We start from the raw sequence: 20,747 nt of genomic DNA on the forward strand, positions 1-20,747 counted from the left end.
TATATGTTAGAGACATGCCTTATGGTTGCTGAACAACTACCAAGAAATCTCCTTTTATTCCTAAGCTAAAGTCTTCAGGCTGTAAGTAGTATGACTTGGATGGAAATGAAGACACACTAATTATCATTCTTCATAAGATTTCAGATTCTCCCTCATTTTTTCTCTTCTCTAGTATAATTCCACTTTCTTTAACCTTTCTTTATGCCTTTTAAACACCTTTATTTTCATATTTTTTATATCTTTTATTTTCTTTCAACTGTTTCAAAGTTCCAGAAAAGAAGGATGAGACAGTGAAAAAAAAGTCTGGCCTTTGAGTTAGAAAAACTAGATTCAAATCCTGGCTCTGTTACTTGCAACCTTTGATCTTGGACAAGTTAGTAACTTTGCTGCTCTATAGTTAACTTATGGTTAAGATGAGCTGGTCAAGGCCATGTATTATACTAATGAAATCACAGGATTGCTTAAAAAAAAGGCCAGCCAGGAGTACATCTGGACAATTTGACAAGGTTAAAGAAAGAAGCACCTATTTGAGATGTGAATCATTTCTCTTTATGGAAGATATGAGATACTCATTAATATCAAAATGAAGTCATTGAGAATAACTCCATAAAGGGAATTTAGGAACACCATCTGTTTATTGTTGTTCATCCAATGTACTCAGAGAAGACCAATGACATCACAATGTTAGGATCAAGGTACAGTGTATCCAACTGTGGCTGATCAGTCCATCTATGTATGACTCATGAGGAAGAGTGACTAAATCTCATCATTCAGTGATGATTTGATTGGTTTAGAGCCATAAGTGATCTTAGCTGAACCCTTTGTACTTGGTCTTCAAAAGGGAGCAGAGCCAAAAAGATTGACTGGAACTACAAGAGGTGAGAGCCAACTGAATCCCTAAAGTCAGTGGGAAAGGATTGGGGATGAGGGCATTTAGAAAAGCCTTTTCATCCACAAAGTCTTTCTCCCAGGGAATCACTAATGGCAATTATGATTAGGAAATGGCAATGCCTCTTAGCCACACAACCCCAGGAAAAATGAAAGCCACATGACCTAATTGATGATGGCATCTAGGTAAAGTTGCCATAGTGTTCCTGGAGAGAGAACCAGATAGTCCCAGGTAGGGGAAATTTTTGCAAAGGGCTACCTAAAAATGTTGGACCAAGATTCATTAATTAGGATGATAATAATAGTAATGATGTTTATATAGTACTTTAAAGTTTGTAAAGTATTTTTTAGTTATGTCATTTCATAATAATATTATTAGCCACAATAACATTATTATTCATTCTATTAATAATAGCACCTCTCTCCATAGTAGGTACTATTATTGTCCCCTTTTTTACAGGGGAAGAAACTGATGCTGAGGGACGTTAATTAATTTGCTCAAAGCCATGCTAGTATGTCTGAGGTGGGATCTGAAGAGAGATTGTGTCATTTTGAACAATACTACACCTGTTGAGAGGGGAAGAAGAAAAAGAACACAGCTGCAAGGATATAAGACACTGAACCACAATGCAAGGGGGCAAGTCTGGGTCTTGCTCTAATCCTCCAGAGAGGAGAGAACCATATGGACCCAGAAATGATGATAGTGGAGTACTGAGATTTTCTGGTTATTTAGAAACAAGTCACCAACTCCTCTATAATTTAATAATTTTAGAGAGGTATCTGAGGCACAGAGATGATGAGTAATTTGTTCATGGATGGTAGGAGCAGGACACAGCTTAGGTCTGTTTGACTGCAAAGTGAACCCTCTATCCACAAGGCCATGTTGTAAGTCATTGAATATTTTTAGCATGCATAAAAATGAACTGTGGGGGAGGAGGGAGAAGGTTAGGAATAATAAGATTTAATAGGACATGTACTAGACTATCCTAAAGTGACCAATTTAGAAGTTAGACTTAGAAGGGTCAGTTAGCACTATGTCAATAAGTCCCTTGATATCCTTAACTAATTAAATAGTGATATTTTCTGTTAGAGAATAGGACAAATTGACAAGAGGGTGTAGAAATTTTCTCACCACTTTTTAATTAGCTACATTGATTCCCAAATTATTCAATCTGGGTTTAAGGTCCTTAACAATCAAATTGAGACTCCCATGCAAATACTCTTTATTTAAATGGTTGTGACATTTGAGATTAAACCCAATAAAGGTTTCCATAGAAACTAAATGCAATATAAAAACTTTGTAAAACATCAGAGGTGACCCAATTAAGGAAGGCAAAAATAAATGACAGAAGTTTTAACTATTAAAAGTAGGGAAAAAGTTAATACTACTTCCTCACATCTATTCTATTTTTAAAATGATAATAGCTCTTTATTTTTCAAAATACATGCAAAGATAGTTTTCAGCATTCACCTCTGCAAAACTTTGTGTTCCAAAATTTTCCTTCTCCCTCCCTATTTCCCCTCGCTCTAAACAGCAAATAATCCAATATAAGTTAAACGTGTGCAATTCTTCTAAACATAATTTCACTTTTATTATGCTGCACAAGAAAAATCAGATGAAAAGGGGGGGGGGAGGAATGAGAAAAAAAAACAAGCAAGCAAAAAATCACCACAACAAAAAAGGTGAAAATACTACACTCAGTCCCCACAATCCTTTCTCTGAGTGCAAATGACTCTCTCCATCACAAGTCTATTAGAAATGGCCTGAATCACCTCACTGTTGAAAAGATTCATGTTGGTCAGAAATGATTTTCACATAATCTTATTGCTGGATATAATGTTCTCTTGGTTCTACTCACCTTAGCATCTATTCATGTAAGTCTCTCCAGCCTCTCTGAAATCATCCGATTGATCATTTCTTATAGAATGATGATATTCCACAACATTTATATACTATAACTTAATTCATCCATTCACCAATTGATGGGGTATCCACTCAATGTCCAGTTCCTTGCCATTACAAAAAGGGCTGCTACAAACATTTTTGCACATGTGGTTTCTTTTCCCTTTTTAATGATCTCTTTGGGATATAAGTTCAGGAGAGATATTGCTGGATCAAAAGGTATGCTCAATTTGATAGCCCTTTGGTCATAACTCAAGATTGCTTTCCAGATTCATTAGTGTCCCAGTTTTCCCATATCTCTTTCAAAATTTATCATTATCTTTTTCCTGTCATCTTAGCCTATCTGAGAAGTGCCTCATACCTATTCTTACAAATGTTTATATAGAAAACTCTGCAGTAGTTTGTGATATTCTTCCCATAAATGATAATGGTATCTAAAATAATAAATCCTGAGACAGTGTTTTTTTAATAGCCCCTTTTATGGGTAAAAACATTTTCTTTTAAAAAATTTATTTAGTATTTTATTTTCCCCAATTACATGCAAAAACAATTTTAAACATTTATTTTTAAAACTAAAACAATTGTTGAGAATAGAATATTCTCAAAATAAGATTACTTATTTTTTTTTTGTTGAATCTTTTTCAGTCTTGTTCAACTTTGACCTCATTTGGGTTTTTCTTGGCAAAGATACTTACCATTTTCTTCTTTAGCTGATTTGATAGATGAGGAAGTGAGGCAGACTAGGTTAAGTGATTTTCTCAGAGTCACACAGCTAGTAAGTGCATGAAGCTGGATTTGAATTTAGGAAGATGATCTTTCTGCCTCCAGGCCAAACAGACTGTGTCACTTAGTTGCCCTATTTATTTAACAAGTTAACCTATATGGGTCTTTGACCTAAGGCACCAAAATTTCGAGTGTATGAACAGAAACAGATTAAAATCAACTGAACTTAATTAACATATAAATATTAATTTCAAATAGGAAGCCATCTATTGGTGGTCTTTGCTTCTTTCCTCTTCATCTGCCCCACTTGTTCTCCCGTCCTACCTATTAATGTTAGCAACCAAGAATTTGTTAGTGTATATTTAACAAGTAGACCTCTGAAAAAAAGTACCCACAATATATATAGTTTTTAATTTAACTTGCAGTATCAACATTTTCTCTACCATTTTCTTAAGTACTTCCCGTTATACACTCTATACAATCAAAAAGCAGGAAATCATGCCTTGATTTGTAGCATTTGTCAATTTCCGAGATATAAATGTTCATCCTAAACCAATTTAACAATTGACTTTCCTAAACCAGTATAATCTGGGTTTATCACAACTTTATTCTGCTCTCCAAGGTGTGGCTTCATAGTACCCTATTCTTAAAATGCTCATTTGAATGAGCAGGCTGATTTCAGAAAAGCTTGAAAAGACTTAGATTAAATGATGCTCACGGAAGTGAGCAGATCCAAGATTGCACATAGTAACAAGAAGATAATATGATGATCAATTGTGAAGATCTTGGTTCTTCCCAACAATATGTTGATGCAAGACAATTCCAATAGACTTGGAATACAAAATACCATGCACATCCAGAGAGTGAACTAAGGAGACTGAAAGTAGATTGAAGCATAGTATTTTCACCTTTTGTTATTGTTTTGTTTTGTTTGTTTTTTTCTTGAGTTTTTTTTTCCCCTTTTGATCTGATTTTTCTTGCACAACATGACAATATGTTTAAGAGAATTGCATGTATTTAACCTCTATCAGATTGCTAAAGTAGAGAGGGGAAGGGAGGAAAGGAGAAAAATATGGAATACAAAGTCTTTCAAAAATGGATGTTGAAAGCTATCTTTACATATATTTGGAAAAAATAAAAGTATTATTGAATTTTTTTTTTAAAAAGTAAAATGTTAATTTTTGGGTGCCCTAGTAAATTTTGCATTGTTTTCCCCAGGCATGAAAAACTGCTTGTTATTCTTCTACTATCTACATATATATCTATAAAAATAGACAGATAAGATAGATATACATATATATCTCTATATATGACATGGTAAAAGTGAGAATTGTAAAGTACTGCTTGCTACAAGGAAGGGAAATAGCAAATAAAGGCTTAGGTGCCTTGCTTCAAACCTAATTAGTGAAGATGAGATGTCAGCACAGGTGCATATATAAACATTAGCTAATCCTGACTTATAGCATGAATTATGACAAAAATTCAAACTTTCTTCCATTTCCAATAGCCTATTATCAACCAGTCAATAAATAAACATTTATCAAGCATCTATTATGTTTCAAGTACTGTGCTAAGCACTGGTAAAGAAAGAAACTCAAACTATGATCCTTACAAATTGAAGTATAACAGAAACTTATGTTCTTCAGAGGCAAAAAATCCTGGTTTTGAATCCTGTCTGCTTCAAAATTTTAGTAGCTTTAGATTAGGATTTATCTGTTTGGTCCCAGAGGGAAGAACTAGTATCAGAGGGTGGAAATTGGAAGTAAGGGGTGGCAGGAAGATCAGAATTCTGCCTTACAATATAGATTAGCATGAATGGCCTAGGCTTGTTAAATTTAGTCTTAGAGGCAGAAACCAGTGTCAGTGGGTAGAAGTTGCACACAAACAACTTGATGTCAATAAAAGACTTTGTCATAATTAGATCTGTCCAGAAATAAAACTGCTTGGAATTGATGATTTTTCTCCTCAATGGAAATTGTCAGGCAGAGAAGGTGACCACTTCTCTTATATGGTATAGTATATCTTCCTTTTGGGGGGAGGGGAGCAATTGGAGTTAAGTGACTTGTCACACAGCTAGTAAGTGATTGAGATCATATTTGAACTCAGGTCCTCCTAACTCCAGGGCCAGTGCTCTTACAGTAGAATTACCTTTTAGATATGGGTTGGATTAAGATGGTGGCCAAAGTCTCTTCCAAATCTAAGATTCTGTAACTCTATAATAGTTATATGACTACAAGCATTACTTAATTTTCTGAGCTTCTCTTTCATCATGAGGAAAATAATGATGATAATTCCCATGAGATTGCACATATGCCATGAGATAACACATATAAAGTGCTGTGTAAAACTTAAGGCACTACATAAGCACCGATTATTATTTTTCCCTTCTTAGCTAGTTTCATATTTAACCTTGTTACTTTGCAGTAGCATGACAAGTAGAAATTCACAGTATTTAAACAATATAATCTATCAATCCTTGATCATGAAGCTTCTAATTGTTCATCTATTTTATTCTTGTTTTTCTAAGTTGGCAGGTGTTTTTACTACTAATAATAATAATAACTAGCACTTGTGTAGAGCTTTAAGCTTTGCAAAGCACTTCACAAAGATTATCTCATTTTATCTTTTACCCCAGCCTTGGAAATTGGGTGTTATTAGGATCGCTGCTATATAGATAAGAAAACTGAGGCAATCAGAGTTCAGGTATCTTGCCTAGGATCTCGGCCTATTAAGCCCAGAACTCTATTTACTATACCAAAGGGGTTTAAGAGGGAAGCAAAACACTGGCTAATGATGATTATAAGAATAACTGAAGTTTATAAACCACAGAATGGTAAGCAAATCTTTGTATCTCATTTGATGTCTACAACAGTTCCATTAAGTAGGTAGAGCAATTATGATGATTCCTATTTTACAAAGGTAAAAACCAAGGCACAGACAATTTAAATCACCTGGCCATATTCACACTGTCAGTCACTGAGAAATTTTTTTAAAATTTATTTAATAGCCTTTTATTTACAGGTTATATGTATGGGTAACTTTACAGCATTGACAATTGCCAAACCTCTTGTTCCAATTTTTCCCCTCTTACCCCCCCACCCCCTCCCCCAGATGGCAGGATAACCAGTAGATGTTAAATATATTAAAATATAAATTACATACACAATAAGTATACATGACCAAACCGTTATTTTGCTGTACAAATAGAATCAGACTCTGAAATATTGTACAATTAGCTTGTGAAGGAAATCAAAAATGCAGGTGGGCAAAAATATAAGGATTGGGAATTCAATGTAATGGTTTTTAGTCATCTCCCAGAGTTCTTTCTCTGGGCGTAGCTGGTTCAGTTCATTACTGCTCCACTGGAAATGATTTGGTTGATCTCATTGCTGAGGATGGCCAGGTCCATCAGAACTGGTCATCATCTAGTATTATTATTGTTGAAGTATATAATGATCTCTTGGCCCTGCTCATTTCACTCAGCATCAGTTCGAGTCACTGAGAAATTGAACTAAGGTCTTCAGATTCTAAATCTAGTGGGTTTTCCCAATGCCCCACCTTACTGATTTATCACATTAATCAATAAATGGTTAGCGCCCCAGAACATGTGCTGACCTACAGTAATACAGAGAATTCTCTCTCTCTCTCTCTCTCTCTCTCTCTCTCTCTCTCTCTCTCTCTTTCTCTCTCTCTTTCACACACACACATATAACACACACACACACACACACACTTTACACAGCATTGTGCCCCTGTCATTGAAGTTTTCAAAGTAAGTCTAAGATACAGTCTCTGCCTCTAAGTTATAATCTAGTTGGGAAAACAAAGTTTAAATAAGCGAAATAATTAAAGAATATGCTCATATGCCAAGGATAATAGCAGGATCGTAGCATGGAAAGAACATTGTATAGGAGTAGTCCAAAGACATGTCTTTTAGACTAAATTAACTTTGTGATCTTGAGCAAGTCCCTAACATTTCTGGGACTCATGGAATATCCACATGAAGCATTTATCCAAAGGACTATATCTTGCAAATACAAAAAGTCCCTTATAATTCCAATTAGGTTATAAAGCCATTAAAGACATGAAATATCTTTTCTATTTCTTCTATGTCCCTACCCTTTTCCCTCATGAGGTTTCATAGTGCTGAACACACAACAGATGTATAGTCTATACTAACTGAATAATTAAAAACCCAAATGGAGGAAATCTAGAAAATGTAATAGAAGATGAGCCCATACTAGTGAAAATGCCCCTCATTCCTTTTGGTTATGCAGTATAATTCTTATAGTATTGCATTAAAACTCCAAAAATAAGAGAAAGAAAGAAGGAAAGAAGAAAGAAAAAAGGAAGGAAGGAAGGAAAGAAGAGAAAGAAAGGAGAGGGGAAGAGAAAAAGAAAGAAAGAAAAAAAGAAAAAAGAAAGAAAAGAAGGTTTGTCAAACTTTATTGCAAACAGAAAGAAAAGTAAAGCATGTTAGATCGTTAGTCACCTTTACACCTCTTGTAGCATCATTAATCTTTCCCTATTTATTAGCTGCCTACAACCTGTTCCAGTGTCCTTTATTCTTAAGCAAACAAAAAAAAATCCTTCGTTTGCCCTTGCCATTCCTCTGAGCTGTTGTTCATTATTTCTCCTTCTGTTGGTTACAAAACTCCTTGGAGGGATTTATATAAAAAATATAAAGTATGAATTTGCTGCCTTCCCTTCCTCATAATATACTCACTTCTGAACTGTTGGAAATTCACTCTCTTGATCCCATCAGTAGATCCCATCATCAGGTTACTCTTTCCAAGTTTAGTCTTTCCTTTTTCAATTAACTTAATTGCTACTCTAATGACTTTTTTCAATCACTGTGTACCTTTGTCTTTCTCTACTTTGAACACAAAGGGATCAACAGATCCCTCCCTCTCTCTGAATACTCTTTGCTTCCCTAGTTTCTGTATATATTTCTTCCAAATTGTCCCTTAAGTGATCTGATGATTCTTTCTCAGTATACTTTTATGGCTCATCATGAATTTTTTTGTTCCCCAAATTTCTCCCAAAGTTCTGTTTTGGGTTTTCTGCTTTTTCCTATAAATGTTCTTTCTTGATAATCTTCTCTATTCTCTTGATTTTGGTAATCATTTAAGTGAGGATGACTCTCAAATTTATATATCCAGTCCTATTTTCTACCCTAAACTATAGACCCACATTTTCATCTACCTATTAGACATCTCTACAAGGAGAAATAGCTAACACTCAGAATTACAAAATTAAACTTTTATCTTCTACCACAAACTCATACTTCTTCCAAATTTCCCAATTTCTACTGATGGAACCATTATCCCTAAGGTCACATTTGTTGATAATCCTGAAATTATCCTAGATTTTCTCATCTCCTTTATACTTGGCTAAGCAGTAGTCAAGTCCTAGCAATTATATTTTCCTATTTATCCCCCCTACCATATACAGTCATATGATCATACATCTATTTCAGACCATCTGTTCTTCCTTTGTCTATTGTAATAGTTTCTCATTTGGCTCTCAGATTCCAGTTTCTTTCTTCTAATCTATCTTGTACAAAGATGTCAAATTAGGCTTTGTAAAGCACCAGGTTTTGTGTTTATTTATGTGTTTATTTATTAGTATAAGACTCTATGTTCAGAAAACTCCAATGGCTCATTCTTTTTGAAAAATAGAATGCATATCCCTTAGGCTGGAATTTAAAGCCTTCTACATTCTCTTCTCACTTATCTTTCTACTTTTATTTCATATAATTCCCTATTATATACTCTATATTCCAGTCTGATTTAACTACTTGCTCTTTCACAAGGTCTACATTCCATCTGCCTAGATGCTCCTGCATCTCCATCCCCTTTTCCTCTAGAGATCCCTCTTTCATCTTCTTTTCCTCCCAGAATCCTTGCCTTCTTTCAAGCTTTAGCTCTGATAACTGCTCGTCCATGAAGTCTCCCTTATCTCTATAGTGCATAGTGCTTCATTCTTCCTCACATTGTTTTGCATTTAAAAAAATACCTGCATACATATTGTATGCCCTCATGAAATAGAAACACTTTCAGGTCACAAATTATTTCATTTTTGTCTCTTAGGCCCTAGAAACTAGCACTGTACCTCGCCAACAAGAGGTGGTTTATGTCTGTCTTCCATTGTTATTTGATTTATACTGTTATTTTTTTGTTTCCCTGAGTAGATCATGAGCTACCTGAGACTGAAAATCATTGATTATACTTGTTTGTATCCACTACATATGTTGATAAAAATCTAACAAGTCAATGAGTAAATATGTGACTGTAAAACATTAGTGCTCAATCAGACTTTTAAAAAAAGGTTGTCATCTCATTTTCCAGTGTTAATATGACACAAGCTAGACTCCTTCAGAATGGAAAGATATTTATGACATTGCTGAGTCAGAAAGACCTGAGTTCAAATCCAGCCTTTAACATTTAAAACCTGTGTGAAGGACATGCCATTTAACCCTGTTTGCCTTAGTTCTTCATCTGTAAAATAAGAGGGAAATGTTGAACCATTTTAATATCTTTGCCAAGAAAACCCCAATGGGGTTATGAAGAGTCATTCTTCACTTGACTAAATGACTAAACATCAAAAATAATATAATGAAGGAAAGATTTTATGCCTAAATAATGTAGAAAAATGTAGGGCATATCAAAATGCTTGTCATAATGATCAAATATGTGATTTTAATAAAGTGAAAAGTCTGACACTGTCACTACTGGGCTCTACCCTAAGAATTTCTCTCTTATCTCAGATTAAACTTGATCAGAATTGTTCTCCTAATTGCTCATAGAATTCCCTGTCCTCCTTTTTTGGAGCTGTGGGATGTTAAGAGACTGGGAGTGAGTGCAGAAGACCTAAGTAATGACCACTGCACTTACAAGTCAGTTCAATATGAGAAGCACTTACGAAGTTCCTAAACATCTATGCAAATCACTCTGTTAAACACAGGGAACACAAAGCTCATGCTCACCAAAACAAACAAACAAAAAACCTTCGCATGATATCAAAGAGTTATGTATGTGGGACTATTCAATATGTACCCAGCTAATTATATGATCATCTGAAGAAATATATATCAATATAATATTGAAAGAATATAATCAACTGCAGGGGTGAAGAAAGTCATTTCACAGGAAGTGAGCATTAAAAGAAACTAAAAAATCTGCTAGGTGAAGGCAAGGTTCATTTATAGCTTGTGCAAAAGCATAGAACTAGGAGATGGAATGCCAAGGAGAATAGCAAGCTGGCCATCTTCATGATAATAAAAACTATGGGAAAAAGAATGGAATCACTGTGTATGGCCAAGGAATAGATATATTAATCCTAAAAATAAGGAGACCCTGATTTACCTTGAACTATATTGTCAGACATGTATTTTAGGAAGATTATTTTGCCAACTTTGTTTCAGAAGATGAATTGGAAACTAAGAATCTAGACACAAAAGTGCTGTGATAATCCCAGAAAGAGGTGAGAAGGATATAAACTAGGGTGATGATTATGTGAATGGAGAGAAAACAAAGGGAAAGTATAATGTTCTTCTTTAAATTATAATGTTCTCTGGGAGTAGATTTCTTGGGGAGCTTCTGGGGACAGCCTTAGTTTCAGTTCAATTTAATAATCACCTCAAATTCAGCCAGGAGTTAGAATCCCAATCCTTTATTGTTTCCTTCAAAATGACCCAGTTAGCTTTCTTAGAGGCCTATCTCTCTACTTGGTTCCAAAAGCTCTTGCCACTAGTCCTTTGTCTCTACCAGTTTCAGTCTCTAGCTCCCTCCTAATCTAAAGCCTTCAGCCAGCACAAAGGTGGAATATGGAATAAATTGACTCTGCCTCTGAAAGAGTGGGTTTGTGAGCTTCTGACTTGTGAATCTCCCAAAATCAGTCTTAGTTGAGGCTCTTAGCTTATATATGCTCTCTAAAGGTGTGAACTCTAATGTGTGAACTAATGTGTGAACGCTCTTAAAAGTATGAACTCTAAAGGTATGAACTAAGTACATAAGTATTGTCTTTATCAATTCCAGTGGCTTAGCACTTTGTAAGAATTCTCACAGGAAAAAATGCTGGTTGAGATGTCTTAAGAACCTGACCAAGTTCTGTTGCTTCCACTTTTTACCAATGCAAACCTAGGCAAATTATTTGACATAATGAGTAAGAGCGCTAGAAATAGGAAGACCTGAATTCAAATCCTTCCTTAGATACTTACAAGCAATATGACTCTGGGCAAATCACTTAATCTCTCAGTTTCTTTTTCCTCATCTATAAAATAGGGATAATTTTGCATTTACTCATAAGGGTTATTGTGAGGATCACAAGAGATAGCATTCACATTATGGGATCCCATAATCATGAAATTGAACTAAATGTCTTCTCAAGTTCTTTCTGTTTATAGAACTATGTGCATGAGTAGTTGTAGAGTTAGAATTGACACAGCATTGACAGCATATTGAAAATTCATAAGTTTTCAAATTGATTTTTTCTTATCTATTGTACCAATGCTAGTAATCTAGTTCATTATTACATTGGCTTTCTCTCTGTCTTTCTCTCTACCTCTTCTACCTCCACTCTTACAATAAAGGTTGTTCAGAAGAGTGGGGATAAAAGAGGCAGAATATAATATTAGTCTACTATGGTCATACTTTCCATTAATAAAACATGATTTAAATTTCTTTCTGAGAGTGGCATACCTGTGCAGATTCTTTTAAAGTTCGGGTTTTCCAGAAGGTGTCCTGGAAGTCTGCACTGGAATCGATGCTGCCAGAACTCAGGGAACCATGGATTTCGAGTATTGGTGTCCAGCCTTAATTTTAGGAAGTAGTCATCAAAAGACCTGACCTCGGGTGATTGGAGCTTTATGGTGATACCTCCATTAGCTTCAACTTCATAACCTTCAATGACTTCATCTCTGTCTGCCCAGCCATCACTGAAAAGGAAATATAAAGAGTAAATAAACAATCCATACATGATAGAGCATTAGGTATGAAAGGGAACACTCAGCAATTAAACCCAATGAATGCAAGATGATAGACAAAAGAGCTGATCCATTTATACCATTAGTAGACATGAAAGTCTAATTACCTGCCTTTTGTCTGTGTAGCCAAAATCGTTGTTCCATCTCTTCACTTAGACACCTGTGGTGTTGTTGATTCCCTTCCCCATCCTCTCCCCCCCCCAATACCATGTGGATGAGTTTTCATTGAGCCATTCACATACTTTCTTGCCTGGTTTCCCTTGTGATGAATAATCAGCACAAAGACAAAATGAAAGTGAATATATTAATTACCAGAGTTGGCAATAGTGCTTGGCAGAGATAAAACTGGGAACTCCTAAACCGAAAAAAGTAAAAATGAAGCAAATATTAATTGAGTGCTTACTATGTGAGACATATACTATGTGTTGCAGTTGGAAACAAAGCAGTCCCTGACCTCCAGAAGCTTACATACTACTGGGAGACATAATTGTGGATAAACAAATATATAATACATACAAATAAACAAGGTAATTTTAAGAGAAAAAAAACTGAAGAGATCAGGAAAAGTTCTGAGTAAGACGTGACCCATAAATTGTGCTTTGAAAGCAGCTAGGAATTCTCAGAGGCAGAAGTGAAGAGGGAGCCACTTTCAGTTATGAGGCATCATCTGTTCAAAAATATAGAAGGAGATGGACAGTCATAGATTAGTTTTATTAGATCTGAGAATGCATATAGAAGTCAGCTAAATAAGATTGGGAGCCAAATTTCTGGAAGTACCACTGAAGATTTCTTGTGTTTTGTTTTTGTTTTTGTTTTTTGTTTGTTTTGTTTTGTTTTGTTTTGTTTTAGTATTGAGGTGACAAGGTCATATCTCTATTTAAGAATAACATATTTGGCAATGGTATGGGAGATGGATTGGAAAGGAAAGAAAATAGGGGCAGGGAGACCAGTGAAAAGGTCACTGAATCATGGAAGTCAAAAGATAATGAAGGCTATATGATTGCAAAGAAAGGGACAGTTGGGAGAGAGGGAGGACCAGCATATGCCATTACTTTAATGGTTCCCGATAGACAAGGGCTGGGGTAGGATCAAGGTGAGAGAAAATGGAAAAACAAATGTAGTTTTTTGTCCTCTGGAAGGCCTCTGTGCAGCATTTGACACTGCTGACTACCCCTTCACTCCTGGACACTCTACATTCTGGGCTATCTTGTCACTGCTTTCTTGGTTCTCCTCTTACCTTTCTGCCATCTCTCAGCCTTCTTGACTGACTTACAATATCATCCCCTTAAATTGCAGCTGTTCCTCAAAGATTATTCTGGATCTTCTCTCTTTAAACTCTCTCACATAATGATTCTATCAAGTCCCATGAGTTTAATTATCTTTTCTACACAGGTGAAGGAGTGGAAGAAGGGAAATAAGCATTTATATAGCATCCAATATGTGTTCTTTGCAAACATTATCTCATTTGATCCTGAGAGGTAGATACTATTATTATTCCTATTTTACAGTTAAGGAAATGGAAACAGACAGAGGTTAATTGAGTGCTAGTAAATGTCTGAGACTGGATTTGAATTCAGGTCTTCTTGACTATAGGCCCAATTCTCTATCTACTCTGCTATCTAACTGTCTAGATGACTTCTACATCTACATACCTGATTCTAATCTCTCTGAGTCCTATGTCATCAATAGGCTATTGCCCATATCATATTTTCTTGTAATGATCAAATAAAACTCATTATTTTTCCCCAAATTCTATTTTTTCTCAACTTCCTTATTGTTGTCAAAGCCACTTAGTACCATCCTTTTCAGGCACTCAATTTTACAATTCTCAGAGTCATTCTTGACTCCTCACTCTTCATATATTCAATTAGCTGCTACCATGTTGCTCCATAACATATGATCTATCTATCCACTTCCTATCATTCACATGATCATCACTTTTGTTCAGGTCCTTATGTAAGAAATTACAATAGCCTCCTAATTGGTCTCCCTGTCCCAAGTCTTTTCTCTCTCTAATACATCTTCTATTTGCCTTTCAAAATGATATAACTAAGCCATAAGTCTGATTATATAACTTCTTTGATTAATAGATTATACTGATACCTAATTAAATATAATCTCTGTTTGGAATTCAACACTATTCATAATTCAGTTCCAACAGTCTATCCTCTGGGACAGAAAATTGTGAATTATACATAATATTTCATACATGCCTTTAACCTATTACATATCCAATAAGTATTTGTTGAATGGATAGATGGATGAATGAATGAATGAATGAATGCTTGTTATTATCTCTGTCAATAACCACAGAAATAGTTCCAGGGATAGAAAACTATTGAAATAGGAAAAGAAATTTCAGTCAAGAAGACACTGAAAGCTCATGTATGATGAGGAAGAAAATTGACTCACCTCCTGCCAGTGCTATCCAATATTTTTGCTCCTGGGAATTCAGAAAAAGGGAACAAATGCCTTTTACAAAAGGGGCTTCTTTCCTACATTCTGAAGCCAATTCAAAATGACAACATTAGAAAAAAACAAGTTACTCTGTCCCTGAGAATAAGGTGGCTAAAGTAAGGAAGAAACATGTTTGTTTGCTGCAAGATAAAGGCCACTTCAATATTTTATTTTATTAGTTTGAGAATTCAGTGACTCCTTTGGATTTAATTTTAATTAAACTTCCCGTGCAAGTTTTTTGAATAGTCATATTTTTGAACTTTTTGTGTCATCTGTGATTGAAGAATCTGTAGCTTCCTTTAAGTGTTCACATGACCCAGACAAAACCTTGCTTTGAATTGACTTAAGTTCACAGTAAAAGTACATTAATTTGGTATCTCTGAGAGCCCTATCCCATACTTTCTAGCCTCTCTCTTCTTTGTACTGAGTAGGGAACGAAATCAAATCCATATATGTAACTATGAGTAATGGGCTATCTTTTATATGAAATCAGTAAAATGAATATGTTTTCCAATTTGGGGAACTAGGTCATTGGTACATTCTAAAAACACCTGTTTCCAGCCTTCTAGGTAGGAAAGTATATTTTGTTTTCTAGTGATCTGGGCTGCAGAGCAGATGTCTGATTGAATGAATACCCCTGGTCTGGACAGGATCTCAGCTGGTCCAAACCACTCTTTGTAGGCTTAGGAGTATTGTAGCTAGAGCTTGGCTTCATATAATTTAAATGCTTTGTAATATAGATGAAGAAACTCATGAATATGAAATTTGCCCACAGTCACTTAAATTAAGAAGAAAGTTTATAGTTTGCAATTCTTCTTCAGGGAACTGTCTGTTCATTTCCATTGAGGAATGACTCTTGGGACATTTACTTGTAATCTTATGCTTCCTTTTCTCACCCACTCTCCCACCTTGAAAAAAGGGAAATGTAAATAATGAGCATAGTAATCTTGTTTTGTGCATTAAAATAATGATTTTTTTTCTAAATAGAAACTAAATTTGCTAAATAGAAGCAAAATTAAGAAGATGAAAACTCAGGGTTTGTTTCCTAATCCAACATTCCTTCCATTATATTATAATTCTTTTTTTTAATTTTTTTTAAATGATAAACTTTTTTATTGTGATAGGCCAATTTAATTGTGTATATATAATTTTTTTACATTAATTCACTTAGAACATCTGAATCTCCTTCTTATTGTAAAACCTTTATTATTATTATTATGGCTTTTTATTTACAAGATATATGCATGTGTAATTTTTCAGCATTGACCCTTGCAAAACCTTCTGTTCCAACTTTTCCCCTTCTTCACCTCACCCTCTCCCCCAGATGGCAGATAGACCAATACATCTTAAATATGATTGGTCTGTGTTAAATACAATATATGTATACATATCCATACAGTTATTTTGCTGCACAAGAAAAATTGGACTTAGAAATAAGGTAAAATTAACTTGAGAAGGAAATAAAAAATGCAAGCGGACAAAAACAGAGGGATTGGAAAGAGTTCACACTCTTTTCCCAGAATTCTTTTGCTGGGTGTAGCTAGTTCTCTTCATTATTGAACAAATGGAACTGATTTGGTTCTTCTCATTGTTGAAGGGAACCACATCCATCAGAATTGATCATCATATAGTATTGTTGTTGAAGTATATAATAATCTCCTGGTCCTGCTCATTTCACTCAGCATCAATTCATGTAAGTCTCTCCAGTCCTTTCTGAAATCCTCCTGCTGGTCATTTCTTACAGAACAATAATATTCCATAACTTTCATATACCACAATTTAGCATCCTCCAAGTGATGGGCATTCATTCAATTTCCAGTTTCTGGCTACAACAAAAAGGGCGGCCACAAACATTTTTGCACATACAGAGCTCTTTCCCTTCTTTAAGATCTCTTTGGGATATAAGCCCAGTAATAGCACTGCTGGATCAAAGGTTATGCACAGTTTGATAATTTTTTGAGCATAATTCCAAATTGTTCTCCAGAATGGCTGGATCTGTTCACAACTCCACCAATAATGCATCAGTGTGACAATTTTCCACGCATTCCCCTCCAACATTCTTCACTGTCTTTTCCTGTCATCTTAGTTAATCTGACAGGTGCGTAGTGGTATCTCAGAGTTGTCTTAATTTGCATTTCTCTGATTAATAATGACTTGGAGCATCTTTTCATATGGATAGAAATAGTTTCAATTTCTTTAGCTGAAAATTGTCTGTTCATATCCTTTGACTACTTGTGAATTGGAGAATGGCTTGATTTCTTATAGAGTCAATTCTCTATATATTTTGGAATTTCTAAGGATAGTGTAAAATTTTAACTAGGGTGGGATGATTGAGGTTTTGTAGTAGTCACTTAAATTTTGAAAGTGATAGGAGCATAGAAGCTTAGCACCTATTTGGCAAGAATAATTATCTTAAAAAGGAAGCTATCATCACATTTTTTTTGTATTCTGGGTTAGCTCATCTTTCCTGATATCCACATTTGTCACCCCAGTACTATTTGCAGTTACATTTCAGGATATTTCCCTATGGTATGTGCTATTTGTCCAAGACACAAAATGTGCTATTATATCTGTGGTCCAGGATAATTAATCATAAACTTGTATTTGAAGCTGGAGAGAATTGTTAGTGTTCAGTAAGCTTTTATCTTCACATTTCTAAGTTGAAGAAACTCCAGTACAACATGATTAAGGTACTTGTCTAAGATCACCCAATTTAAAAAATACCATATTTGAGCCTGTTTCCATTCTCTGCCTCCAAATCCATTCTTTTTCATTGTAGCAGGATGCCGATTAAAAGTTAGTCTCTTTATTCCACTTACTAAGTCCCTGACTTTCATTATAAAAAGGGAGCATGTTCTCATTTATTTAAGCCTTCAAGAAGTGCCACTTCAGAGTAAACATTTAAAAGTCAAAGCAACTCATTAGATATTATAATTATTTTCCAGGTCATTTTTAAGCTTCAAGTCCTTTCCTACTCCTCTGTCTCCCCCACATCAGGCCTTAATACCTTATGGAATTAATTTTGCTTCTATTTACCAAAGGGAAAAAAAGTCATTATTTTTAATGCATAAAATGAGATTCTTATTTACATTTCCTTTTGCAGCTCAGAGTTCAGAACATTTTTTCCAAAGTTGGGGAGTGGATGAGAAAAGGAAGTATAAGATTACAAATAGGTATCCTGAGAGTCATTCCTCAATGGAAATGAACAGACAGTTCCCTGAAGAAGAACTGCAAACTATTAACTGTATAAAAGCTTGCTTGAAATAGTTAAAGAAATGAAAAAGCAAAACTCATGTTTTATCTCATATCCACAAAATTGATAATGACACAGATAGGAAATGCCATTACCAGAGATGCTTCTTGGAGTCAAACATATAATTAGTCTAGCTATTCTGGGAAGTAATTTGGAATTATGCTAAAAAGTTGCTACAATCTGTATCATTAGACCCAGAGATTTTGTTGCTAGACATACCCCAAGGGGTCAAAGAAAGAAAGATCTCTCATATACCAAAATATTAATGGCAACATTACTTATTATAATTATATAGTAATTATATTGCTTTGCTAGACTATTAGCTCTATGAGGCCAAGGACTGTCTTAACCTAAACTTTAAAACTTTTAGAATTAGGCAGAATGTTACATCTCCAGTATAGTACAATAAATGTATGTAGATACAAAATCATCTATTTTAATAGTTACAAAGTAATTAATGTAGCCTAGTTGCAGGAATCTACAGCCTCCCTTATCTAGTCGTATAGCTGGTGAATATCTCCAGTGATAAAGATTATGATGATAATGTGATTTACCCAGACTTGAGGAAGTAAATTAATTATATCTGATTTCAAGAACCTGAAAAGAAATTCCTACTCAGTTTTCTGACAACCATCTTAAAATCAGCAGAAACCATGAAAATAGTCTTAATTATTATGAGCTAGGCTAATCTTTCTTGAAAACAATTTGTAACTACATCTCTAAATTGTACATAGCTTTCAACCCCACAATACTATGATTTGGACTTTACACACAAAGAGATCAGTGAAAGAAAAAAAGGACCCATATGTACAAAGGCATTTTTTGTGGTAGCAAAAATTTCAAAAGGAAAAATAAGCTGAGTCCATCACAGACAGGAGTCCAGTGAGCTAAAAATATAGAGTTTCAGGAATATGAACTTGTGTAGTACAGTTCAGATGCAAAATAGAATACATAATGGAAAATAATATTAGATAATGAGGGAGAAATAATTTAGAGGTGGATAAACTGTATTAGACTTTAAATTAAAGAGTTTATGCTTTATCAGGCAAATAATGTTAGAAGACCTAAAGCTGATTTTTGAGTAATAAAAATAAGTGCAGCTAGTGGTCTCTGGCTACCAACTGAATTGATGGAAATAGCTTCTAATACTTTTCTCTTTTCACTTAAACATCAAGCTAAGATCTTTTGCCAACTAAACTCCTCATATTGCTCCCATATCCCAATCCCATTTTCTAGTCTGTGTTCTTAGAGACAGCTAGGTGACACAATAGATAGAATTCTGGAGTCAGGAAGATTTGAATTCGAATTTTCCTGCAGGAAACTTATTATTTGTATGACCCTGGGCAAGCCACTTAACCCTATTTACCTCAGTTTCCTTGTCTATAAAATGATCTGGCAAAGGAAATGGCAAACCAGTCCAGTATCTTTGCCAAGAAAATCCCATATGGGTTCATATAGAGTCAGACATGACAACAATAATTGAAAAATAATAAATATATGTATGTATATATATATATATGTAAATATATATATTTACTATATACATAGTACTTGACTTTTTTTTGTGCTTTTTTTTTAATAGAATATTTGACCCAATTGCTAGAGGAATATGCTAACAACTCATCCAACTCAAGAGACCAGATTACTTTTTGGGAACTGAGTTGTTGAGTTGCCCTTAGTATCAGTGTTCAAAGCTGTCACAAGATGGCAGCACATTGCACACCTACTGGTTGCTTCTGCTGCACAATCTGTTCCTGGAATGTACTTTCCATTTTCCATCTGAGGACTAGAAATAAAGCTATATGTTGTGTAAAAACAGGATGAATCTTTAACAGACAGCTACATTTTGCAAGCAGTTTTTTCGCAAATATGAGAAATCTCATTCTACTGTCTCCTCATAATACTTTCCCCAAAACATTTTTTATAGCAAGCCCCACTCCCACCTCCTTCCTGGTCCCTTCCAACAACCTTCTGCTCCCACAAAGTCTTGATGTGTCCATTATAAAACCCTCTTTTCCATCATCCAGCACCTTCTAAGTCTCCTTTGTCAAGAACGATCAAAAAAAGCTCTCTTTTCTGGCTATACTTCTGTGACTTGAAAAGCTCATCACGATGGAAAATGCACATTATCTTTGCCTTAGGCAAGAAGATTATCTAAGTTCACTATTTGCCCTAAGGCCTAACATAGTGCTCTATATACAGTAGACACAGTGTTATTGAATCATAGGCTCTTACAGTTAGAAAAGATTTTATCTAGTTCAAACTTCCTTTCCACTCATAAATGTAGGAAGTCCCTGATAATGTCATCTAGCATGTATTTGAAAGCTTCTAGTTACAGAGCCTACAGGTTTTGGCAGCCTAGACAATCCATAGCTACCCAAATCAATCCTATCCATACTTAATAAAGTAAATTAATGGTTGATTTTAAAAACCTCAAGAAGTACTCTTCAGTCTTCTTGCAATTTCATTAGAATAAATTTGTAAGATACATGTATATAAATATGATTTAAGTAGGGTTTATTTAAATGTAGCTCATG

General features: G+C 34.8%; 1 protein-coding gene across 3 annotated transcripts in view; it reads right to left on the reverse strand.

Annotated features, from left to right (window-relative positions):
• Positions 1–20,747, reverse strand: part of GRM1 (glutamate metabotropic receptor 1) — a 433,745-nt gene that overhangs the window by 116,920 nt on the left and 296,078 nt on the right. For all 3 annotated transcript variants that reach the window (XM_031937657.1, XM_031937660.1, XM_031937659.1), the window contains exon 4: positions 12,217–12,452. In XM_031937657.1, the coding sequence (XP_031793517.1) occupies positions 12,217–12,452 (236 nt within the window). The remainder of the gene's footprint in view (positions 1–12,216; positions 12,453–20,747) is intronic.

This window comes from Sarcophilus harrisii, chromosome 4 (genome assembly GCF_902635505.1).
Source record: "Sarcophilus harrisii chromosome 4, mSarHar1.11, whole genome shotgun sequence".
In the NCBI taxonomy this organism is placed as follows: Eukaryota; Metazoa; Chordata; class Mammalia; order Dasyuromorphia; family Dasyuridae; genus Sarcophilus; species Sarcophilus harrisii.